The sequence below is a fragment of the Falco rusticolus genome, chromosome 4 (assembly GCF_015220075.1).
Source record: "Falco rusticolus isolate bFalRus1 chromosome 4, bFalRus1.pri, whole genome shotgun sequence".
NCBI lineage: Eukaryota > Metazoa > Chordata > Aves > Falconiformes > Falconidae > Falco > Falco rusticolus.
Window position 1 is genome coordinate 50686929 of NC_051190.1, and position 23409 is coordinate 50710337.

General features: G+C 70.1%; 3 protein-coding genes across 5 annotated transcripts in view; 1 reads left to right on the plus strand and 2 right to left on the minus strand.

Moving 5' to 3' along the window:
* Positions 1 to 10224, minus strand: part of SLC4A2 (solute carrier family 4 member 2) — a 19564-nt gene extending 9340 nt beyond the window's left edge. The window contains exons 1-3 of one of the 2 annotated variants that reach the window (XM_037384254.1): positions 10140 to 10224; positions 9433 to 9507; positions 2155 to 2299 (exon numbers count right to left, since the gene is read on the minus strand). In XM_037384254.1, the coding sequence (XP_037240151.1) occupies positions 2155 to 2214 (60 nt within the window). In that variant the 5' untranslated portion in view covers positions 2215 to 2299; positions 9433 to 9507; positions 10140 to 10224. Of the gene's footprint in view, positions 1 to 1598; positions 2101 to 2154; positions 2300 to 9432; positions 9508 to 10139 lie in introns of those variants that run through there. The other variant, XM_037384253.1, reaches the window with a different exon arrangement.
* A 251-nt stretch (positions 10225 to 10475) lies between these two features.
* On the plus strand, positions 10476 to 13285 carry CDK5 (cyclin dependent kinase 5). Its single transcript, XM_037384320.1, has 12 exons — positions 10476 to 10594; positions 10726 to 10814; positions 10891 to 10958; positions 11086 to 11146; positions 11238 to 11294; positions 11435 to 11530; positions 11778 to 11852; positions 11957 to 12053; positions 12139 to 12208; positions 12330 to 12390; positions 12468 to 12548; positions 12677 to 13285. The coding sequence occupies exons 1-12, from the start codon at positions 10558 to 10560 to the stop codon at positions 12761 to 12763; spliced, it is 879 nt and encodes a 292-aa protein (XP_037240217.1). The 5' UTR covers positions 10476 to 10557; the 3' UTR covers positions 12764 to 13285.
* A 117-nt stretch (positions 13286 to 13402) lies between these two features.
* On the minus strand, positions 13403 to 23068 carry ASIC3 (acid sensing ion channel subunit 3). 2 transcript variants are annotated; one of them, XM_037384315.1, is made up of 11 exons: positions 21974 to 23067; positions 17576 to 17726; positions 17374 to 17501; positions 16445 to 16595; positions 16290 to 16346; positions 15826 to 15979; positions 15062 to 15153; positions 14908 to 14987; positions 14750 to 14821; positions 14417 to 14469; positions 13403 to 13801 (listed from the first exon to the last, which is right to left on the minus strand). In XM_037384315.1, exons 1-11 carry the CDS (start codon positions 22526 to 22528, stop codon positions 13723 to 13725), a joined length of 1572 nt encoding a protein of 523 aa, XP_037240212.1. In that variant the 5' UTR covers positions 22529 to 23067; the 3' UTR covers positions 13403 to 13722. The 2 variants fall into 2 exon arrangements, with proteins under 2 accessions (XP_037240212.1, XP_037240213.1); XM_037384316.1 differs by lacking the exon at positions 14417 to 14469 and having other exon boundaries at positions 21974 to 23068.
* Positions 23069 to 23409: the final 341 nt, after the last annotated feature.

Sequence of the window (23409 nt, forward strand, 5' to 3'; positions counted from 1 at the left end):
CTTCCCCCCTGGCAATGCACCGACCCCCGGCAATGCACCGACGCCCCCGGGAAAGCACCTACCCCCGGTAATGCACCGACCCCCCTCGGGAACCTACTGACCACCCCGGCAACGCACCGACCCCCTCCCCCGGGGAACGCACCGACCCCGCCCTCCCCCGCCCCCCCCCGGCACAATGCACCGACCCCCGGCCGAGCTCTGACTCCCCCGGCACTGCACCGACCCCCCCGCGAACGCACCGACCCCCCCAGCCTTGCACGGGCCCCCGGAACGCACCGACTCTGCTCGCGGCCGCACGACGCCCCCCAACGGTCGCACCACCCCCCACCCCCCCGGTGCAGCACGGGTCGGGCCGGGCCGGGCCGGGTCGCCACCCACTCGGTAATGCATGGCTTCCCCCCCACGCCCCCGTTCCCGGTCAAGCCCTCCCCGGCAAGGCAGGTGCTTTCCCCACCCCCCGCCCCGAGCCACCGGCAGTGCTCAGCCCGGGGGTCGGTCCCTGCCCTGGCCACCCGCAGCGACCCCCGGGAAGAGGCAGGTCCCTGACCCCCCCGGCAGGACGACATGGGGCTGGGGGCACCAGGAGGAGGGGGCCGGGGAGGACAGTGACAGCCGGACATGGCAGGGGGCGGGGATGGGAACAGGGGCACCCTAGGCACTGTCCCCTACCAAGGCGGTGGGTGTCAGGCTCTGCCTGCTGGGACACCTGCGGACGGCAGTGGGGGCTGCCACCCTCCCCGGGGACAGCCCCACACCTGGAGTCTGTGCCCCATGGCGGTGCCACAGCCCCCCCAACCTGGCACATCCCAGCCCCAGTATCGTGTCCTCAAGCGGAGCCACGGTCTCCTGGCCCCCGTCCCCACTGTGCGGTGACTCCAAAGCCCCCTGGCCCTGCTACCGCCACGGGGTGACAGGGAACAGACAGCCCCGTACCATCCCATTACACCCACCACCCCATGGCATCATGACTGCCTTGTGACAGCGGCAGTCAGGCCGCATCCTCTGCCCACATCCCCCCACTCCTGCCACATCCCTCCTGCTGCCCCCAGAGACCCCTCTGACAGCCCCCGCCCGCTGAGACCCCCCCCTACAGCCCAGTGCCTGCAGTGCCCCAGCAGCTCCTGCGGCTCCCAGCAAGACAGCCCCCCACCTGGGAGTGCACCCCCACACCGCAACTCCAAGGTCCCGCCTGCTCCAAAACAACCTTGGACTCCCCATCCACTGCCCACACCGTGACCATGTCACCTGTCCCTGCCACCCCAGGGGCCTGGCTCCTCCAGACCCCAGCACTTGCACTCCAACTGTGCCCACAGTGACACCCAGGACCCCCTTGCTGAACACGCCTTGTCCCCGGCCTGGCGTGACCAAGTGCCCACGTCCCCATGTGCGCTGTGGCCCAGGGCGGCACACGGCTGTCAGTGGGGCTGAACAGCACCCAAGCCAGCTCCCCATGCCGGAGCAATGCCCCATGTCCCTGCGTGCCCCGGCACGCTCCCTCGCCCACGGGACACCCACGGCCATGCTGGGCCCAGCTTCAGCCCCAGGATGGGTGCCAGTGGGGCGAGGGACCTGCCAGCTGGGGCGAGGCCACAGCTTACCCGGGAGCACAGGAGGAAATCCATAGGTAGCGAAGCCGCGAGGAAGGGGACACAAGGTCCCATCCCCGGTCACGTGGCAATGGGGACTTGCCCAACGGCACCAGGCAGCCGCGCAGCACGATGCAAAGGGTTAATCATTAACTCTGCTCCTGGGCAACCCCATGAACCCACACCGAGTGCAGCGCTGGCAGCACTGGCACTGCACACAGCTGGGGCAGGCAAGCGGCACCGGCAGAGCCTGCGGCCCCAGCCCAACGCGCCCCAGCAGCACCTGCCTCAAGGCCACCCACCGCCCTGGCACAGTCAGCTCAGCCTGCCCCAGGGTGGCAGCTGTGGGGCACGGCCCTGCCCCATGGCCATGCAACGCAGCAAGTGCCAACGGGGTGAGCGCCATGCAGCCCTGCCAGCACCCCTCAGCCACGGGGCACCACCCTGCAGTGCAGCATGGCAGGAGGGACGTGCCGCAGCACCCCTTGCCCAGCCAGGCAGCGGCACGCACGCAGCCCCACCGTTCCCCTCCCAGCAGCCATGGGGCTGCGCCCACCATGGCACTTACACTCTGGAAGGCAGAGGAGACGATGTGGTGGATCTCGGAGGACACCTGGGAGTGGGTCATGGTGCCGGCGTGGCGGCCCAGGACAGCCAGCTTAGCCCTTCTCCTTCTCACGGGGGCTCAGGGGATGCTGTCGGGGCAGCATAACCTGCAGGCAGAGAAAGGTGCTCAGGGGCACAGCTGGTGCTCCCCACCGGCAGCGGAGATGCCCCCCTTCTCCCAGGCACCGGGTGCCACTGCTGCCCCCGCAGCAAAGCCACAGGCAGGGGGTCGGGGTCTGCCCAGGGGCCGGGGGGAGGCGCAGGCAGGGCTGGCCCCAGGCTGGTTTGTCTTGGCTGCCAGTGGGAGTGGGAGAGCAGTGGCCAAGACAAATGCCAGGAGGGAAGCAGAGCCGGGGCAGCGGGATGGGCCAGCCCCCCCGGCAGGACCCTGGGCACACACCCAGACCCGCAGGGCAGGCAGGGAGCCAGGCCCTGGGGGGCAGTGGCAGGAACGGACACCCCCCCCAGCCCTGAAAGCCCCCCAGTACCCCCATCCCATCCCCCCACACCTGCCCACCGGCCATCTTCGCCCTGCACTTGCCCCTCGGCAGCTCCCGGTGCACCAGGCTGACCCCTCCGGCACCAGCGTGCTGGGTTTATTGCCGCGGGAGGTGGCCCCACGTGACGGCGGGGACTGAGGAGGGTGGTGACGGATGACTGCGTCTCACATGGGTGGCTCACCATCACCATCCTCGTCACCATCACTGGCACCCCTCCCGCCACACCGTGCCTCACAGGCACCCTGGGGTGCAAGCATGGTGGCCACAGCCAGGCTTGGCATTTGCCGAGGCCGTGGCTCCTCGAGCCTAGCCACCGCACTAGATCACACCATCTCCTAGGTTTGGTGCCACCCAGCTCCGGCTGCTCCCTAATCCCTGCTCCCCATGCGGGGCCTGAGCCAGCACATCCACATTCCAGCGAGTGCAGATTAGCCGACCTGCCACACCGCTCTCCTGGGGCGCACGCCAAGCCACAGCCAGCAGCCAGAACTCCCCCTGCTACTTGGGATGGGGACCCCCCGATCTGTGCACCCCGCAGTGCCGTGCCTGAGAGTGACTGCAGCCAGCCCCCGCTGTGGCACAGGTAGCAGAGAGCTGATCCAGTCTCACCAGTGCACCTGCCCGACCCACTAAGGCTAGAACTGCGGAAGGATCCAGCACCTCTGTTCTCCCGTCCCAAATGGAGCTGGTACCCCCAGCCTGCCCTTGCTGGGTGACTCGAGGGGGGTGCAAGGGGTCCCTTTCCAGCACAGTGCACCCAGCACCCTGTGCTCCTGGGGTCTCACATGGCTGCATCCCCCCTCAGCCCTGAGGACTAGGACCAGCAAGGGGGGGGGAGGCTCCCCAGTGCCGGTGAGAGCAGCTGCTGGGAGCAGGGGGCTCCAGGGCATTGTGGGGGGGGGGGCAGAACCCACAGGGAGGTCAGCAGCATTGAGCAACCAGCCGGGCACAGCCAGCGCCTTCGTGCCAGCCCAGCCAGACTGTGGGACCCCCACCAGTGTCATGCCTGGGCAGAGCTCCCGCAGGACAGTGCCCCATCCCACCCATCGCAGGGATGTGGTGGCAGGCCACTGCAGCTGGCAGGTGCCAGGGCTCCAGCGTGGGAAGGCACTCACCGCTCCCAGCCCTAAACCGCTTTTTGGGTTTAATCCCATTGGCAGCTCGCAGGGATTAGGGCCCCGGGAACACACTTGGGATTGTTCTCCAGGAACACCAGGCTGGGAAGCGGCACCAAGCTCCACTCTCACCGGCTTTCGGCATGGGGCAGCCGGCTGCCAGCCCATCACCCAAAAAGGGGGGCTCCTGGCCCCCTGAGGTGCCACCAGCCCCTCACCCCCAGGCTCTAGCAGTGCCACTGCAGGGACCTGGCAGGTTGGTGCCAGGGTGGGTGAGCCCACGGTGCCAGGCCCGGCATGCAGGGGACGCACGGTGCCCCGGAGCCTGTGGCCTGACCCTGCTGGAAAGGGTGATGGGCACCCGGAGGGGGCAACTTCTGCTTTCCGTGGTGGTGGCTGAGTCACCGGGCAGGCACAGCTGGGCAGCCGGCCGGCAGCGGCTCAGCGGCTCGTGCCAGCCCTGCAGAGTGGCACCTGGAGCCAGCCTGCCCGGGAGACCCCGCACCGCGCCGGATCGGTCCCCTCCCGCCCCCACCGCACCCCGGGCCGGGGGCGCAGGTCGGCGAGGCGGGACGCCCGGCAGCCGCGGGGCTCCGCCGGTGCCCGGGGTTGCGCCACCAGCGCCCCGTGCCTCCGGGCACCCGCGCGGCCGCAGTGCCACCACCTCGCCCTGCTCCGGGCCCAGGGGCTCCGGCTGTGCCGGGGGGACGGGGCGGCGGGGACCGGAGCGGCGCCGAGGCTGCCGCGCCCCGTGGGGCCGGCGGCGCACACAATGGCCCCTTGTGCGAGGAAGGGGCCGGGGCAGCGAGCGGGGCAGGCCCGCAGAGGGCCGCGGCTGCCAGCGCCGCGCCGCTAATTACCGGCTGGCTCCGATCAGCGCCTGTGCGCGAGCCGGCCCGGCGGCTCCCGCCGCTGCCGCAGCCGCATTCCTGGGACCGGCCCCGGCCTGCCTGATCCGCTGAGGCGATTAGAGGGCCCGGCCCCACGCCCCACGCCGCCGTGGGGGCCCGCAGGCTCCCGCCCCCCCCCGCGCCAAGCCCCCCCCGCCGGCACCCGGGAGGGGAGACCGGACCGGCGGCGGGCCGAGCCAGGCGGGAGGCGAGGCCGGGGCGGCGGGGGCCAGCCAGAGCCCCGCTGCCCGCCCCCTGCTGTCGGGCCCCCCGCCGCGGGGTCAGCACGCACGGGCGCGCCCCACGCTTGTGGCCGCTGCCGGGGACGAGGCGACCGCCGTGCCGCGCCTGGCCGGGAGCCGGGGCCGCGTTTTGCCGGCCCTGCCCGCGCCCCGCCCGCCTGGCACCGGGTGTTGGAGGACGCACCGCGTCCCTGGCTGCCCCTCCCGCACTGGCAGCCACCACCCCGGGAACTGCCTGTGCCCGATTTCCAGCCGAAATTGCAGCAGGGCGAGCCCAGCGCAGGTCAGGCTGTGCCCAGCACGGCGAGCCCGGGCCCGGGCCCCGTGGAACAGGGGGAGCCCAGGGATGGCGACGGCTGCCCCGGGGGTGCTCCGCACCCCCAGGCCCGTCCCCCCATTCTCCTGCCGCCACCTCTGCCAGCAGCGATGCCGCACCGACACCCTGGCAGGCACGGGAACTCCTCTGGGCTCCTCGACCGGGGCTGGGACCCTGGCACGGGTCACCCCGCCTTGCCACGGGTGCTCACCGGAGCCCGTCCCGCTGCGGCGTGCGGGGTCCTGGAACACCCAAGCAGGGGCGGTGCACGGCCACGGCTCACGGCCACCGTGGAGTGATGCTCGCCGCCCGCTGCCCAGCAGGACCCGCTCCCCCCCGGGTCGCCCGTCACCGTCGAGAGCGCAGCTGGCAGATGCTGCGCCCAGGCTCAGAGCCACAGCCAGCGCCCATCACGGCCCCTCGGCCACGGCCGCCTTCCCCCGGACCCGCCCCGCCGCGGCAGAGGGGAGCACAGACCCGTCCCCCGTCCCCGTGGGTCCGCACAGACCCTCGCCGCAGCAGGGGCTGCCCGGAGCCCGGGCTCCCACCGGGACGGCTGCCCCGGGACAGCCCAGCCCGCGGCAGCAGGAGGGAGCGGGTGGTCTGGCACGGCCATGCTCCCCCCGCTGCTCCTCGGGGTGCTCCTGCCCCACGCGAGCTGGCCCTGGCAGAGCCGCCCGGCACCGGCGCCAGCAGCACCGGCCGAGGGTAGTACTCCGAAACAGGGCTGTGTCCGTGCCTAACAGTGCCCGGGCTCTGCCACGCTCCCCGCACCACCGGGAGCCCCGGCACGCACCACCAGCACCCGCGGTGGCCATGCACCGACCCCCCACCGGCACGGGCAGAGCACAGGCCCCCCAGCTCCCTGCACCCCCAAATGGGGAGCGGTGCCGGGAGGGGCTGGCAGCACACTCCAGCTCCCCCACCTACCCCTGAGGACCTGAGGGCAGGAGACCACCCAGAGCCCCCAGCAGCCCCTCACTTCCCGGGCAGCACCTGCACCCAAGGGCCGGAGTTCGCCCAAGATGGGGTGGGGGGGGGGTGGGGGGTAGGTGGGGGGGTGGGGGGGGGTGGGGCGGGGGCTCCTGGCAGGCGGTGCAGACCCCCGCACAGCCATGCAGCTCCGTGCCAGCCCCCCCCAGCTCCGTGGGGTCCGCATGGCACGGGTCAGCTGCCCCGACTCCCTCCTGCCCGGCTCACCTGGCTGCTCCGGGAGACCCCGCCGCCCATGCGCCCACCCGGCGTGGGGGGCTGGGGTCCCGCAGCCCCTCATGGCCGCGGCGGACCCGCGGGACGCAGCTGGGCCAGGACAACGCCGCGACGGTGCGGCCCCCAGCCTGGCAGAGGTTTTCTAGACACTGCAACTTTAGAAGCTGCCACCAAAAATATCCTCCCCCCATCCCGCACCCCCCGCCCCGCGACCTCGAAACCGCCAGATCCGGGAGATGAATCACAGCGCTGCGTGGCTCGGCGCCCACGCCCACGCGGTGCCACCGCCGCGCCCGGGGACCGGCCCGGGGGAATGACAGGCAGGGCAGGCACAGCCACCCCGGGCAGGGGCTGTCCTGCGGACCCCGCAGGATGCAGCCCCCCGCCGCCCCGGCCCAGACCTAGAGAGGCCGGGACCCCCCGTGCGGCACCGGCCCCCCCGTGCGAGGCTCCTGCCGCCCCGGCCCGCGGTCCCCACCGCTGTCCCCATCCCAGCCGCGGGAAGGAGTGGGCACAGCTGCCGCCCCCACGAACCCGCTGCCCCCGCGCCACGGTGCCGAGCTCCACGTACCACCCCGGGGAGATGCACCGGCACCGACCCCGGGGTCCTCGGCGGCTGCCCGTGGGGGGTGTGCCTGGCCGCAGCCTTCCACGCCGTCACCCACGGTAGGGCTGGGGGCCGTATGACCACCCACCCGCGGCTGCCCAGAGGCCGGGGTGTGTGTGAGCCCGGCTGTGCCCCACGGGCCCCGGCACGAGTGGGCGGCCTGGCCCCACTCACCCCATCGCCCGCCGACCCGGAAAGGCTGCGGTTTCTGCTGCGTTGCCGCCGCTGCCCGCAGGGGTACCGGGCGCCTGTCCGGCCGGTGCGCGCCCCCGGGGCGGGGACCTGCCCCCGCGGGAGACGGAGTGGGGCCCAGGGCGCGGCGGGGCCCGCGGCCCCTCCGCCTGCCTCTCTCGTGGGCCGGGTCCCTCCCTCCGCGGCGAGGCCAAGGCCGCCGCTCTGCCCCGCTGTGCCGGGGCTGCCGAGCGCCGGCCGCCGGCGGCAGCTTTTATACCGGCGTAGAAGAAAAAAAACCGCCGCCGCCGGCGGCTGCTGCAGCGCCTGTGTCCCGGCCAGCACCGGGCCGCTCCGTCCAAACAGCGGCGGTGCCAAGCCCCGGCCTGGCTCCTCGGTCAGCCCCACCTCCGTGCCGCGGCTCCTGCTGCGCTCGGGGGCAGCCAGCAGCGATCGCCACCGGCAGCGAGTGCCAGCGCAGGGGCCACGGTCCTGCCCCGCAGACCAGCCAGCCGGGGGGGGGGGGGGGGGGGGGGGGGCGCGGAGGGCCATCCCACAGCCCCGTGGGCGCAGGCAGGAGCGGATGCCGGGGGCTTTGCCTGCACAGACCCGGCACTGAGGGTCCCGCGGGGGATGGACAGCGTGACCCGCCGGGCAAGGGCTGTGGGGCAGAAAGCGAGGGCCTGGGGGACAGCCCGGGCCCCCCCGCCGGCCTCGGCGCCCCTGGCAAACCCCAGCGTGGCATCCTCAGGCAGCCAGCCCAGTCCCTGCGGCCACCCAGTCCCCTCTAATGACAGGGCTCCGATTGTGGGGGCTGCACTGGGGATGGCAGCCAGACCCCCCCCCCACCCCACAGCCCAGCACAAGGACCCGGCCAGGCAGCAGTTCCTGCGGCCCCCCCTCCTTTCCGTCAGCTGGGCCAGTATCCCTGGGCCAGGGGCCACCGCTGTGGGGCTGGGCTGGGCCACCCCCATCCCATCCCTGGGACGTCGCAGGAGGTGAGGGTGACAGGATTGTCCCCTGTAATGGGCCTGCCCACGCTGAGGGTCCCCAAGCCCACCCTGCAGCACTCTCGCTGCTCTCACTGCAGTGGCACAGAGCACAGCAGGGCAGGGGAGGCAGCAAACCCTGGGGTGACCCTCACCAGTGCAGGGATCCCCCAAGCCGGCCCTGCTGTGCACCTTCACCCACAGACACCGATAGCAGTGACCGTCGGGAGGACACGTGGCCAAGCAGGGCCCCACACCTGCCAGGTACAGGCAGGAGGGCAGTGAGGCAGGGGGCAGCCAGAACCCACCATGGCAGTGTGAGGCAGCACTGAAGGCCTGGGGAGCAGCGAGGGGGTATGGGGCAGAGCCCACCCAGAGTATCCCCTACCTGGGCTCAGGGCCAGCCCTGCTCCTGGCCCCCGGTGCCGGAGGAGGCTGGGGCAGACGGAAGGGCTGCCCGCAGGGAGGCAGAGGCACCGGTGCCAGCAGGGTTGTTAGAGCGATCAAATCCCGCGCTCCTGGCAGCCGCTTGAAGTGGTGCAGCGACCCCGAAGGGCACGACAGCAGAGCTGGGCGGTCTCCACTGCCCTCGGGGCTGATGCCCCGGCAGAGACTCTGCAGCTTGTGCCCAGAGCCACTGCACAGGGGGGCGACACACATCTCCCCACAGCCCCCACGACCATCACTGACCCACTGACATGATTCCTGCCCGGAGCGATCCTGCTTCCCGACACCAGAGCAGAGACTATGGGGGCCTCTCTGGCTGCAGAAGCATGGGGCAGCCCCGTTTGCCCCCGGGGACCAGCTCTGCCCACATCCCTGCCTGCACCAAGGGGATCAGGGGCAGCCATAGGTGCCGTGTCCCCCAGGACACAACTCCAGGCCACACGGTCCCAACTCTGGGGCCGTGGGAGCCCATGCCAGTGTGTAAGTGGGAAGCAGCGGGGCTGGACCCATGCCCGGTGTTGCTCAACTCCTGGCAGCATTTCGCAAGCGGGCAGTGCTGCTCACCACTGAGCGCGGCACATGCCGGGCGGGTGCGAACCCCTCGGCAGCAGATCTATGCCATGAGGCTGGGCAGCTGCGGGGCTGCGCCGGGACACAGCAGACTTGCAGGAGGGTCCCTCTGCTCGGGGGGAGCCGGTGGGTGCGGAACGGGTGCGGGACAGACGCATCCGCTCCCCAGCCCCACGTTTCTCACCTGCTGAGGGTCGCTGTGGGGTTCAGAGGCCGGGCGGGAAGGGCATGGAGCTGCCTCGCGTTGCTCCGGCACCCGCTGCAAAATAGAAAGACGAGAAGGGCTGCAGCGCGGCAGCGGCACGACCGCGGCCCTGCCACCGTGTCCCGGGGCAGCCACCGCCCCGAAGCCGGGTCCGGGCCGGGGGCGCCGCCAGGGCCGCGCGGGAGCGCCCCGGGGCGGGGGATGGGACGAGGCGCGATGCCCTGGCTGGTGGATCAGCGGGAGCCGGGCGCGGGCGGGAGGGGGTCGGGAGGGAGGTCCCGGGGGGTAAATGCCGGCGGGTGGGGGTGCGGCTTCCAGCCCGGCCGGGGGTCCCGGGAGCGCGGGCTGGGCGGCACGGAGCCCCGCGGCCCCCCCGGCTCCCTCCATCCCGCGGCCGGGCCCGAGCGGGCGGCGAAGGGAAGCGGGGCCGGTCCGGTGCAGCGTCCCGGGGAGGGAAAGCGAGGCGGGCCCGGGGGGGGGTGTCTCTGGGCCGGTTGGGCCGGGGCGGGAGAGGAATGGAGCGGCGGGCGGGGGCTCGGGGGGCTGCCCAGGCACAGCGGGGGGAAGCGGAGGACGGCACTGGCGACACCGGGCGAGCGGGCAGCATCGGGATGGGACCGGGACAGGGGCCGGCCCCACCGCCTCCGGCCACCAGCGCGGTGCTGGCTCCCGCTCCCGCCGCTTACCGGAGAGTCCCGCCGCGCCGGGCGGGTCTGCGCGGCCCCGCGGGGCGGAGCGGCAGCGGGAGCGCGCCGGGGCGGGGCAGCACCGGGCGGGTCCGCACCAGTCCCGGCGCCGTTCCCAGCGGGTGCGGTCACCGCCGCCCCACAGGGGATCCCCACCGCGGCCGGGCCCGGTGCCGCAGCGTCCTAGGGAGAGGCGGGCGGGCTCGGGAATCGAACCCGGAACCACGGTGTGGGGCGGGGTGGAAGGTGTGGCCGGGGGCGGGGCCGGCGCCGGGAGGGGGCCCAGGGGCGGGGCGGCGCGGGGGCTGCCGGGAGGAGTGGCGGCGGGGCGGGGCGGCGCGGGGCGGCGCGGGGGCTGCCGGGAGGAGTGGCGGCGGCGGCGGGGCCGGGCCGGACCGGACCGGAGCGGAGCGGAGAGATGCAGAAATATGAGAAGCTAGAGAAGATCGGGGAAGGTGCGGTCGGGGCGGGGACTGGTGCCGGTACCGGGGGCCGGGGTCGGGGCCGTGCCGGAGGGCCCGGCCGGAGGGCCCGGCCAGGCGCGCGGGCTGGGGGGCCGGTGCGGCGGTGACCCGCTTGTCCGCAGGCACCTACGGGACTGTGTTCAAGGCCAAGAACCGGGAGACGCACGAGATCGTGGCGCTGAAGCGGGTGCGGCTGGACGATGACGATGAGGTGAGGGGGGGGCCGGGGCCGGGGTGGGGGCCGGGGCCGGTATTGGGCCCCCCCTGAGCACTCCGCTCTCTCGCAGGGTGTCCCCAGCTCGGCGCTGCGGGAGATCTGCCTGCTCAAGGAGCTGAAGCACAAGAACATCGTCAGGCAAGGGGGGGCTGCCAGGCCGGGGGGTGGGGAGCCCCGGGGGAGCCCCGCACCCCTCCGGGGCTGGCCTGGCTCCGGGGGCTCGGCCGGGTGCCGCGGGGCCTCAGGGTCCCCCCTCCCCTTGCAGGCTCCACGACGTTCTGCACAGCGACAAGAAGCTGACTCTGGTCTTCGAGTTCTGCGACCAGGTGAGTGCCGGCACCAGGGCGGCACCGGGAGCGGGTCACGGTGCCAGGCCCCTGGCCCTGCCCGACGCGGCCCCTGCTCCCTTCTTCCCAGGACCTGAAGAAGTACTTCGACAGCTGCAACGGGGACCTGGACCCAGAGATCGTCAAGGTGCGCTTGGGGGACTTGGCAAGCCCTCGGGCGGGCTGGCACTTGTCCTGCCTGGCTGCGGCACTGTGGACTGCCCCTGGCACCAGCCCACGGGCTCCAGGAGCTGATGGACTCTGCTGGGGCTGTGCTCTTCTCTGCAGTCCTTCATGTACCAGCTGCTGAAGGGCCTCGCGTTCTGCCACAGCCGCAACGTCCTGCACCGAGACCTCAAGCCCCAGAACCTGCTCATCAACAGGGTGAGGGCCAGGCTGCGTGCCAGCAGCGGGCTGCGTGCCGGTGGGGCGCTGCTTGCTAGTGGGGGCTGAGGCGGTGGTGATGCTGTGGAACTGTCCTGGCTGTCCGTGGCTTGTGATGCTGCCTCTGCCTCATGTTTTTGGTCGATGGGAAAGGCTGAAGGGCCTGAAGTGATGGCCACTGCCATCCCTGGGGTGCAGGACAGGGTGTGTCCCCCGCTGTCCTGCTGACGCAGCACTTTCCCTGCAGAACGGGGAGCTCAAGCTGGCTGACTTTGGCTTGGCCCGGGCCTTTGGCATCCCTGTGCGCTGTTACTCGGCAGAGGTGAGCTGGGAGGTCCGCACATTTGCTGGAGGCCTTCTCCTGGATGGAGGCTCAGCTTCCCCATCCCCCGGCTGGCTGAGCATCCCCACTGGCCCTCTGCACAGGTTGTCACGCTGTGGTACCGGCCCCCAGATGTGCTCTTCGGCGCCAAGCTCTACTCCACCTCCATCGATATGTGGTCAGCTGGCTGCATCTTCGCAGGTAGTGCTGCCGGGGCTGCCAGCACAGGGGGCTGTGGCTGCTGGTGCTGTGGGGCCTTGGGGCCCAGCCCCTCTCTCTTTCCCAGAGCTGGCCAACGCGGGGCGGCCCCTGTTCCCAGGGAATGATGTGGATGACCAGCTGAAGAGAATTTTCCGATATCCTTCCAATGCGTCGGGAGGGGTGCATCCCCCTCTCCTGGGCAGGGGAGCAGGGTAGGGTGAGGCAGGGATGGGCAGGGTGACCCCCGTGGTGGCCCTTGACTGCTGCCATCCCCACGTTGCTGGGAACCCCCACAGAGGAGCAGTGGCCAGCCATGGCCAAGCTGCCAGACTACAAGGTGAGGCAGGGGCAGGCTGGGGGCAGGGGTGGTGGGTGGCAGGAGCAGGCAGCCAGGGCTCACCTCTCTGTCCCCAGCCCTACCCCATGTACCCTGCCACCACCTCCCTGGTCAACGTGGTGCCCAAGCTAAACGCCACCGGCCGGGACCTGCTGCAGGTGAGTGCTCTGCCCATCCATCCTGCTGCCCCACGGGGCTTCCCTGGGAGTGAGAGGGGCTCTGGCTTCTTGGAGGGGGGTGCCTGTCTGTGGGGGCTGGGGGGCTCAGCCTCACCTCTCATCACCAGAACCTGCTGAAGTGCAACCCGGTGCAGCGGATATCGGCGGAGGAGGCTCTCCAGCACCCCTACTTCACAGACTTCTGCCCCCCCTAGGGACACCCCTGGCACTGGCCCAGCCCCCGTGCTGAGCTGGAGGGGCAGCACCCCAGCTCTGGGCATGCTTCTGGCAGTGGTGGGAAGGGCAGTGGCGGGGTGTGTGAGGTGAGGACCCCAGCCCCACAGCCCCCCACCTCCAGTATTTATTAGGTTTTTTAACCCAGTGCTGCCCCAGTTCTGCCCTGGCTGCTGGGTGCTAGCACAGCCCCTCCTGTCCCTCACCCTCCCAGCCCCATAGTGGGGCCAGGAGCACTTGGAGCCCTCCCTGGTGACATGGGGCCATGGTGCTGGTGGAGGGGCAGGACCCTCCCAGGACCAGGTGCAGGGACCTTGGTGGGGTGGGTGGGACCCCCCCACCCCTCCTTTCCCTGCTGCACCCCGGCCCCTTCCCTGGCAGGAGAGGGGGTCCCGGGCACCAGCCTCAGGGCTGGGGGGGGACCTTGTTTTTTTTCTACCGTGCTGCTGTACGTGGGTGATCATGCGTGTTTGTTACCTCCATAAAGAGCTTCCCTCTCCCCAGCGCCTGCCTTCTCTTTCCTAGGGCACTGGGGACCCCCCCACAACCCCTGCAGAGCCTGCCCTGCTCTGCACAGCCCCTGTCCCCCCTGCCAGCAGCACAGGAGCCAGGGCCTGGGACAGGTCTTTAATGGGGCGGGGGCCACAGCGAGCAGGCATCGCAATGTACAGTGCAGTGGGGAGGGGGGTGGGCGCAAGCAGCGCATGCAGGTACACTGGAGGAGGGCCGGGAGGGACCCACCACCACTGCCACCACCCCCAGGCAGTGGTGGTGGGAGGCCCAGAACGGGGCACCTTGGGGCCTGGTGCCAGCTCCACAGCCGCATGGGCTCCCCAGGTCCCGGCAGGGCAGTCTGGTGGGGGCCCCACTGGACCCCCCCCCCCAGCCCAACAGGGGGACACAGGGCTGGACTCTCAGCAGGCAAACTCCTCGAAGGCGCCTAGAGCCGGGTGACGAGGTAGCACGTTCGGGGCGAAGCTGAGACTGTCCGTGTGGCAGCGCAGGGGTGGACGGGGGCTCTGGGGATGGGGGGGAGCTGTTGGAGGCTCCAGGGGGCTGCGCTGCAGCCACCACCCCCATCCCACTGCACTGGGCCATGCTGGGGGGCTCTGCCCCTTGCCCCGACCCCAAATGCCCTTGGGGCTGCCCTGGGAACCCCCCTAGTTTCAGGGAGGCCAGCACACAGCTGCTATGGAGCAAGGCTGTCCCCCCACCTTGTCCCATCCCTGAGTGGTCAACCTCCCCCAGGACAGGAGAGGGGAGGTTGGGGTGGTCCCCAGCTGCAGGGGAATGGGGGTCACTAGGCAGGAGGGACCCAGGGGGCATGGTGCTGGGGAGTGATGCATGAGGATGTGAGCAGAGCCGGTGGGGGGGTGGCCCCCGGTGATGATGCCAAGAAAAGCCTGGGATGGAGGGAGTGGGTGTGTGGACCCCTAGGGCCCATCTGCAGGGGAACGGGGTAAGGGGGTCCCTGCCCAGGGGGACCGTGGTTGCATCTTTCTTGCCCCTCAACCCTGGCCAGGGATCCCGATCACCCCCCTGGAGGGAGGCAGCCCCGCGGCCCCCCTGTGCTGGCATTGCCGGGGTGGGGGTCTGGGTGCTGCCCCCCCCGGGTGTAGCAGGGGGATCTCTACCTGGGCCCCGGAGGGAGCGGGACAGCAGGGCTGCCCGGGACCGCTGGATGCTCCTGGCCGGCGGCGTGGGTGCAGGATGGGCGGGCGGACGGACGGACAGAGAGGAGCGAATGAGTGCGGGGGTCCCAGTGGGATGAGGCCGAGCAGCAATGGGTGGGATGAGGTGTGAGGACCGCCCCTCCCCCCCCCCCTCCCCCTTGCCGCCTGTGCCAGGGTTGGGGGGAGAGGGTGGCCCGGTCGCAGCCCGGAGGGGTTGGGGGGTGCTGAAGGGGTGCAGCACCAGGCAGGTTGAGCCATGAGGGGCTGCAGGGGGCTGTCGGGGAGGGGTGTTACCAGGGTGCTGCTGTCGCTCCGGGGAGCCCTCTTTTTCTCCTTGTAGAAGCTGAGGAGTTTGTACCGGAACACCTGGGGGAGATGGTTCAGGGCCCCTGGCCACAGCCCTGAGCATCCTCTGGCTGGGGGGCAGTGCAGGGGGCTGGGGGGATGCTCACCTCGTACAGGTAGTCAAAGATCTCCAGTATGGTGAGGAGGCTGGCACCAATGAAGAGCCCCATCTGCCCTCCAATGTCGCCTGGCCGAGGGTTGGTGTTAGAGGGGGGGCTTTTTCCCCCCCCCAGACCCTCATGGACCCCCCTGGGCACTTACCCAGCAGCCCCGCCACCTCATACGCCTTCTTCTGCTCGATCATCTCGTAGTTCAGGGCCTCAAAGAAGATGTCCAGGACCAGCACATTGTCCCTGGGGAGGTACAGAAGGGTCCGGGACGGACAGAGGAGCTATCAGGAGGCATCCCCAGCCACGGGGGGGGCTGTGCTGTGCCACCAGGATGGGGTGGAGAGGTCTGGGTCTGCCCTGAGCTGGCATGGCACAAGGATGTACTGTGCCATGCTGTGCTGTGCCACGCCACGCTGTGCCACACCATGCTGTGCCACACTGGTTGTGTGGTGCTGGGTGTTTTTCCCTGTGCTGGGGCAGATTTGCAGAGGGGAGGTGGTGCTGTGCCATGCTGTGCCAGTTCATGTATGCTTGAGGATGTCGTGTGGCCGTGCTGTGCCATGTCACGCCGTCACACCACCGTGCTATACCAGTTCATGTATGCTGGGGCATGCCACACAGCTGTGTTGTGCTGTCTCACACCGGTGTGCTGTGCCGTGCCAGTTCACACATGCTGGGGGATGCCGTGCTGTGCTGTGCCATACTGTGCCATGCCATGCTGTGTGGTGCCACGTTTTTCCCTGTGCTGGGGCAGATTTGCACAGGGGAGGTCGTGCCGTGCTGTGCCGTGTCAGTTCACATATGGTAGGGATGTGTGGCTGTGCCATGCCATGTCACACTGTCATGCCGTGCCAGTTCCTGCATGCTGGGGGATGCCGTGCCACACCATGTGCTCTCGAAGCCGCAGGCACTCACGCGATGTACTGCTCCGTTTTGTTGAACTTCTTGGCCAGGTACCGTGCTGAGGCCTTGCTAGGGATCTTCACCATGGAAAGCTCTTTGCCGTAGCGCACCATGGCGCAGGGCGTGCGGCAGGCACAGTACTCGCTGTCCTTCTTCACCAGGAAGTCTGGAGGGGGGAAGCATGGGTGGGATGGGGACACTGGGACTCCTGCCCATGTGGGGTCGGGATGCTCCTGACTGGAGCCACCCAGGCGGTGGTGGGTGCCGGTGGCATGGGACAAGCGTGCCATGAGCATGGCTGGTGTGCCCGGGGTCTGAGCAGGCAGGGACCCCCTGTGGCGAGGGCATGGGGACAATGATGCCACGTTTGCAATGATAGAGCCTGGCAGAAGGTGCGGGGGTGGCCGAGGGGTCCTGGGGGGAAGCTGGAGGTGTCCGGGGATGCCAGAGGTGGGCAGGGTGCTGCCAGTACGTACCCAGCGCGGGGTCAGCGCACTCCTTGTACTGCTCCGGGGTGCAGACGTTGGCGTTGCCTGCGGGGGGAGGCGGCAGTCGCAGGGGCAGGAGGGTCTCCCCACCGCCCCGGCCCTGCGGCAGCCACCCCCCAGCCCCAGCCCCGGCCCCGGCTCACCCGGCATGTGCACCATGCGGCAGTTGCAGTTCTCAGCCAGGTAGCGGGTCTCGCAGTCCAGGCGGCAGGCAGTGATGCTGTAGTTGGTGAAGAAGTCGGACTCGATGGGGGTGGCCTTGCAGTCCCCCCAGGGTGGGGGCAGGTACACCAGCTGCCGGCCGTGGGCTAAGGAAAACACGCATCCCTGGCCCACAACGCCCACCTCCCAGCCCACCATGGTGCTGTGTCCCTCAGGCAGAGCTTGGCCCCATGCAGTGGTGTTGGGGGGGTCATGCCACCCCAGAGACCCTGCTCCCACCCCTGCCTCTCCTTGTGGGGCACCGGTGTCACCTGCACCCAGCGTGGCAGTGGGTGGGAAGGTGCTGGGCGAGACCTGGCACATGGCACCAGCTGGGAGTACACAGGGGCCAGACGTTCTGGGGGTCAGCATGGACCCCCATGCTCCTTGTGGTGGCCGATGGAGTGGTGCTGGGGCCAGTGCAAGGTGCGTGCTTGGCAATGCAGCAGCAGGAACCAGCAAGACACCCATGGGCGCCAAGGGCTGCACTCCTGCTGCCACAGCCCACACCATGAGCGCCGGCACACATGGAGACACCCACTCCAGACACCTAAATTTAGGTGTCTGGCTGCGCGAGCTGGATGCCGCCCCTGCCAACGGTCTGTTCTGCAGGAGGCTGGGGGGTCGCTGCCGGGGGCTGATGCGTGCTGCAGGACCGAGCTTCCTCAGCATGGGGCTGCCCCACACCGTGCTGCGGTATTGCCAGCAAAGCTGCCATGCCGGTGGCACGGTACCTGCCATGTGGCATGGCTTGGCACAGCATGGACCCATGGGGATGGCTGCCCCTGTGCCGGGACTGCCCGAGCCCTGGGGAGGGGGCTGTGCCCCCCTAGCCCCCTCCACGCACCGCTTGGGCAGAGCGGCCGGATACCCGCTGCTGCTGGCAGGACACGAAGGTCTGGAAGCCAGGTGCCACACCAAAGCCCAGCTGGTCAATGAAGGGGGGCTCCTCCTGGCTATGGATCTGCACCTTCACCCCTGCCTCGTAGGAGGTCTCGTCTGCAAGGCAGGGAAGGCGTTGGGGGTGCGGGGCTTCAGCCAGGCTGTGGGCAGAGCTGGGGGGGGGCCCTCACCCGTGTCCCCCCAGACGGGCAGGTATTCCTCTTGCTGGACGTTGAGCATCAGCTCCAGGCCGTTCCCCGCACCACCCTGCAGCGTGGTCAGCACCTCCCGGCCTGGCCCCCCCGAGTTGAAGGTGTAGCACTTGCCGAGGCGGGTGAAGATCTGTGGGGACAGGGCAGGACCCTCAGCACCCACCACGGGGGCCACCCATGAGACAACAGTATCTGGGGTGCTGGGCGTGCACCTGCCCTGCACCCACCGAACAGAGCTTGGGGGGCAGCACCCGGGGACCCGGCACAGCCCCAGTGCTGGATCCCAGTGCTCCATCAGCCCATGACCAGGGAAGGGGCTGGTGTGGGGGCTGTGGATGGGGTCGTGGAGTGGCTGCTGCTACCTCTGCCTCAGCACAGTGTCCTTGGCTCTGCCAGGTCCCAATGGTGCTGTGGGACTCCCGGCCTGTAACCTGCCTCCCAGCACTTGCCATGGCAGAGGGACAGTTCCTCCCCAGCTAGGCAGGATGTGGGACCCCAACCCCTGGGAAGGTGCCCACAGACCCCCCCAGCCCAGGGCTGACCCACTTCTTCCCACAGCCCACTAGCATGGAGAAAGATCCCACCAGCCTCCACAGTGAGCACAGACCACCTGCCCCTGCTGTCACACTTTGTCCCCACTGCCCCACAGCCACTTCCCACCCCTTCCCCATGCCCCGGGGACGGCTCTCTTGTGGGGAGCGGGGCTGAGCCACACACTCTGGCCATCACCCCGCCCTGGCCCCCTACACCTGCACTGCAGCCCGACAGCCCCCCCATCCTCCTGTGGCTCCCCATCCCCACCACACTTCCCCACAGCCCCACATCTCTCCATGGCCCCGTGGGTGCAGGGTGGGCAAGAGGAGCTGCCCCAGGGCAGCGCAGTGGGAGCTTCACCGAGTGCCTGGGGCTAGGGAACACAGGGTGGGGGCACGGCTGCCCCACAGCCCACACACCCCATCACCCCACTGCTCCAAAACCTGCTCAGCCCTGGGGGTCCTGCCCAAGCCCTGCCCAGGGCAGAGCCAGCTGAGGCTGCTGTGGGTCCTGCCCGGGACGGAGCCAGCCGTGGCCGTGGCAGTGACTGTAGCTGTGGCAGTGGTGCTGGCACTCACGGCAGTGAAGTTCTGGGGGCCGCAGTCCTGGGCACGTAAGCAGCAGCGCAGCAGCATCTCATGGATGGGGCGCCAGGCGCGCTGGTGGAAGGCGCCCAGGTCGTGGCTCTTGCTGGGGAAGAAGCCGGCGAGGTTGGGGGGTCTGCCCCAGTGCCCGCAGACAGGGGGGAAATCCTCCCTCCCCACTGCCAGCAGCTGCCCCAGCCAGAACAGGTCACTGGGGGTGAGCTGGGAGCAGTTGTAGTTGCAGAGGGTGACGGTGGGGAAGATGAGGCCACGGCTTTCCACCTCCCAGCACAGCGACGCGGGGGTACGCAACCTAGTGCTGCACCCACTGCCCAGCCTGCAGCAGGAAGGTGCCCAGCAAGCCAGGAAGGCACCAGCCTGGAGCACGTGGCGCGATGCCGGTGCACCAGGCACAAAGATGTGTCCCAGCCCATGCAGGGCACAGGAGCAGGTGAAAGGTGGCTGGGCTGGCCATCCCCTGTGCCCCTTCATCTGGCCCTAGTGGCTCAGTGGCCATGGTGGTCCATCCTGCCTGGCTCTGCAGCAGGACTGGGCTTCAGCACAGCTCCAGGGGTATGTGGGGATATGTGGGGACATGTGAGTGGTGAGGGCACAAGCCAGGACAGAGACAGGGACCAGGGCTTGGCTTAGCCATGGTGGCAGAGGTTGTCACTCCCACAAGGACCTGAGAGCCAGCCTTGTGCCATCAACCCCAGAGCACCCAGCACCCATGGACCAGCACCCACAGCCAGGGACCCCAGCACCCGGAGCCTCCAGGGACCAGCACCCGGGGCAGAGACCCTGCCCAGAGCCCGCAGCATGATCCTGAGCTAAACAACTGTGAGCTGCTCCCTCAGAACCCCTCTCACGCAGAGGCCACAGCCTCCACCCCATGGAGGGGCTGCCCTGGGGGAGGGGCTGCAGCCATGGCCCCCCAGCTATGGCATGTGTGTGTCTGTCCCCCGGGTATGGTTGTCCCCCCATCCTGCCCCACGGGGGGGGGGGGGGGGAGGGGGGGGAACACATGACACGGAGGGGGGCGTTGCTATGGTAATGGGCTGTTCCTAAAGAGGGGAGCCGTCACCATGGCAACATGCTGCCCAAGGAGGAGGAGGGGGGCGACTGCCATGGCAACGGCTGCCCGGCACAGGGATGTGCTGGGACATAGCTGCTGGGGGGGGGGGACACACAGGAATGGGGATACAGCCCTGTTACTGCCAGCCCTCTTGGTCCCCATACTCAGGGTGACCCACGATCAGCCCCCCAGCCCTGCACTCTGGGGCCATGCTGGCCCCAAGCACCCCCAGTTCCCATAGCCCAGCTTGCCCCATCCCTGCCAGCCCCAGGGGGAGGCAGCTGTGGGGCACAGACCCAGCCTGGACAGCCCTTGCTTTGGACACTCGCCATGTGCCCAGGGTCCTTGGGGACCCCAAGGATGGGGCTGGGATGAGGTGCCGCACACAGCCGATCTCTCCAGCCCAGGCATGGGATGGGAGCCCCAGAGCCCACTGCCACCGGAGGGGACGCGGTGCCGTGAGCTGCCAGCTTAGCACTGAGGCCCAGGGCAGAGGGTCATAATCCGTGACTAAGGCCAGGCATTAGCTCTGGATTTTCAGCCGCGAAAGTTGCAGTGGGTGCAGGCAGAGACAGGGCTGAGCTGGGCTGGGCAGCCCCACGGTGTGGCTGCATGTGCCGGGGGTGGCCACAGCTGCTCAGGCAGAAGTTTCTCGCTGCCCATCAGAAACAAGGTGGCAGCGGTGCCGGTTGTGCAACACATGCGGGCAGAGCCCGATGCTCCCGGAGGCATCGGTGACCCTCAGGGCAGTGGGAGCAGCACAGCACCCGCCCCCGACACCATCAGCACAGGAACGGAGATGGGTGCCTGCGCACCCCTGGGGCAGGCACCGGTTCCCCACGCTGGCAGCAAGCTGGTGCCCCTGTGGCTCAGCCATACTCTCCAGAGAGGTGCTGGCCCTCCAGCTGCCATGGCAGCTGTGCCACCCCACGTCCTGCCCTGGGGACCCTCAGCCCTCCCGCCACATGTCCCAGCCCTCAACCCAGGCGGCTGCCACCTGGCCCTGCCAGAGGGGCACCGACAGAGCTGCTCCAGCAAAGGGCGCAGGGGTCGCAGAGTTGCCGAAGGGGATGCTTTTCAATTGAGCTCCCAAGGAAAATTAATTTTGCACATTAGTAGTCTTAAGCTGACAGTAATGCTGTTGTGATAGCGTGGCCAAGCAGCGGGCACAGGCTGCCCAGCTCCCACAGCACGCTGCCTCCCCGGCACTGCCGCAGCACAAAGGACATGTCTCCTGTCCATGCCCCTCTCCTGCCCGTACCACCGTTCCTGCCTGTCCCTCCTGGGCAGGCACTGCCACAGGCGGGTCTCACAGGACCTGGCACAGGCTGCCTGCAGTCGAGGTTTGCTGGGGGTCCCCATTCCCACCCATGGTTGCACAGGGCAGGGAAGGCACTCCCTCCCACGGCCGCCCTGCTGCCCACAGCAGCCCCCACCTGCACAGGGACGTGGAAGCCCTGCTCCCCTCTGCCACGCTCCAGCAGCTGCCTGCACCCTGCATGTCACCCAGGGGCAAGCCTGCAGCCCGGGGGATGCAGCTTGGCCCCGCTGCTGGGGCACGGCTGCTGTGGTGAGAGCGACTCCCTGGCTCAGCAGCAGAGTGGGCACAGCCCCAGGAGTGGTGGGGGAGTGCTGAGGGCAGCACGATGGCTGCAGGGGGGATGACTCTGGCATAGGAGACCCCTGGCCGCGCCAGGGCCAGCTGCACGGAGGAGTTGCGGGAGTGGGAGCCTGTTTGCAAACTCAGCCAGGGAAGCGGCTGGTGCTGGTGCCTGGGTGGGACCTGGGGCTGGCGTGGGGGGAGCAGGGGCTGTACCCCTAAGCATCCCGTGGCAAGGGGCTGCACACAGGCAGAGCTGCCCAGCCGGGTGCAGGGTCCCGGCACAGCACGGCTCCAGGCTGGGTGCCGTTCACAGCCACCAGGCACCCCTGCAGTGAGGGTGGGGTGAGGGCACCTCAGCTGGCCCACTGCAGTGCCTGGGAAGGTGGGCTGCAGGTGGTGGGACACGCCAGTGGGATGGCTGTGGGGCTCACCCACTGGTGCTGCAGCAGCCTCAGCATGCCGGTGCCTGACCCTGGCAGGACACTGGCATCCGTTCGTGGTCCTCAGGGGCACGTGGCCACCCAGTCACCGGTGGAGCCCCCTCCTCCAGCTGGGCATCGCGCCCCGCGGCCGGCACTCACCACGGTGAAGTTGCGGGCAGTGCAGTTAGCACCGCGGAAGGAGCACTGCAGCAGCATGTCGGCCAGGTCATGGCCAGTGCGGTTGTAGAACTCGGCCATGCTGAAGGGCTTCGCCTTGAAGTTCTTGAAGTTGGCCTTGTCGCGCAGGGCAGCCAGGACGTGGGGCTCGGCCAGCTGCGGGTTGCTGATCTCGTAGCGGTCGTTGAGCAGCGCCAGCAGCTCGCCCACGTGGTACATGTCGTTGCGGGTGATCTTGGAGAAGCGGAACTCATTGAGGTTGCAGATGGTGATGGCTGGGAAGGTGAGGTTGTGGGCAGCCACCTCGTCCAGCTTGGTGACATGTGGGTAGGTGAGGAAGTAGGCAACACGCTCGGCGCAGACCAGCAGCAGCAACCCCAGCGAGCCCAGGAAGAAGGCACCCCACAGCACGCGGCGCAGCGACACGGCCCCGTAGGCGAAGACGTGGCTGATGCCGTGCAGCGAGGAGCTGTGAGCGAAGGCCCGCAGGCTGGAGAGCCCCGAGCCCTCCCTGCCACCCTCTGCGCCCGCCCTCATGATGCTGCTGCCGGGCCCCCGCGCTCCCCACCGCCCTCAGCCCCCCGGCCGCCCCCGGCCCATCGCCGCGTCGTGCTCAGACTGCTGCGGGCAGGCAGGGCAGGACCAGGACCAGGACCAGGACCAGCCCCGGCTCCGCTCCCGCTGCCGCGGCGCAGCCGCTGCCGGTCTGCGGCCGCCCCCCGCCCCCGCCCCTCCCGGGCGGCTCCACCCGTCACCGCCCCCCGGCGAGGACGGGCGGGGGGCGCGGAGCCGGGAGCTGGGCAGGGTTGGGGGCTGCCCTCGCCGCAACCCCCTCCTCTCTCCCTCCCTGCTCGACCCCCCTCCCTCCGGGCACGGAGCCCCCGCTCAGCCCATTACGGGGGGGAACTCGGACACTGCAGCATCCCCCTGGGCCGCGCCGGGCCCCCGCACCGGCGGCCGCAGAGCAGGGGTGGCCCGGAGCCCCTCCCGGGGCAGCGGCGGGGCGGGGGGCGCTGGGGTACTGAGGGGTGGGAGCCCCAGCGGGGGGGCGTGTCAGCAGGCGGCTGTCCTGCCCCGGGGGGCACACGGGGGTCCCGACACCCAGAGGAACAACGCAGGGGTCCCGACACCCAGAGGAACAACGCAGGGGTCCCTCCTTACTCCGGCGGGGGAGGGGGGGCGGTGTATACAAGGGTTCCCCCGCCCCGGACCGCCGGCAGGCACCTGCCCTGCCCCGCGGAGGGGCGGGGCCAACACTCCGCCCCGCCCCTAAATAAGCGTCACCCCACGGCACCGCCCCCTGGCAGGGCGGGAGGCCGAGCACAGGCCCCGCTCCCGCCGCTGCGACGGGCGCCCCCGAGCGGCTCGGAGGGCCCCTCGCAGCGGGCGCGGGGAGGGCGGTGCCGGCGCCCCCCTCG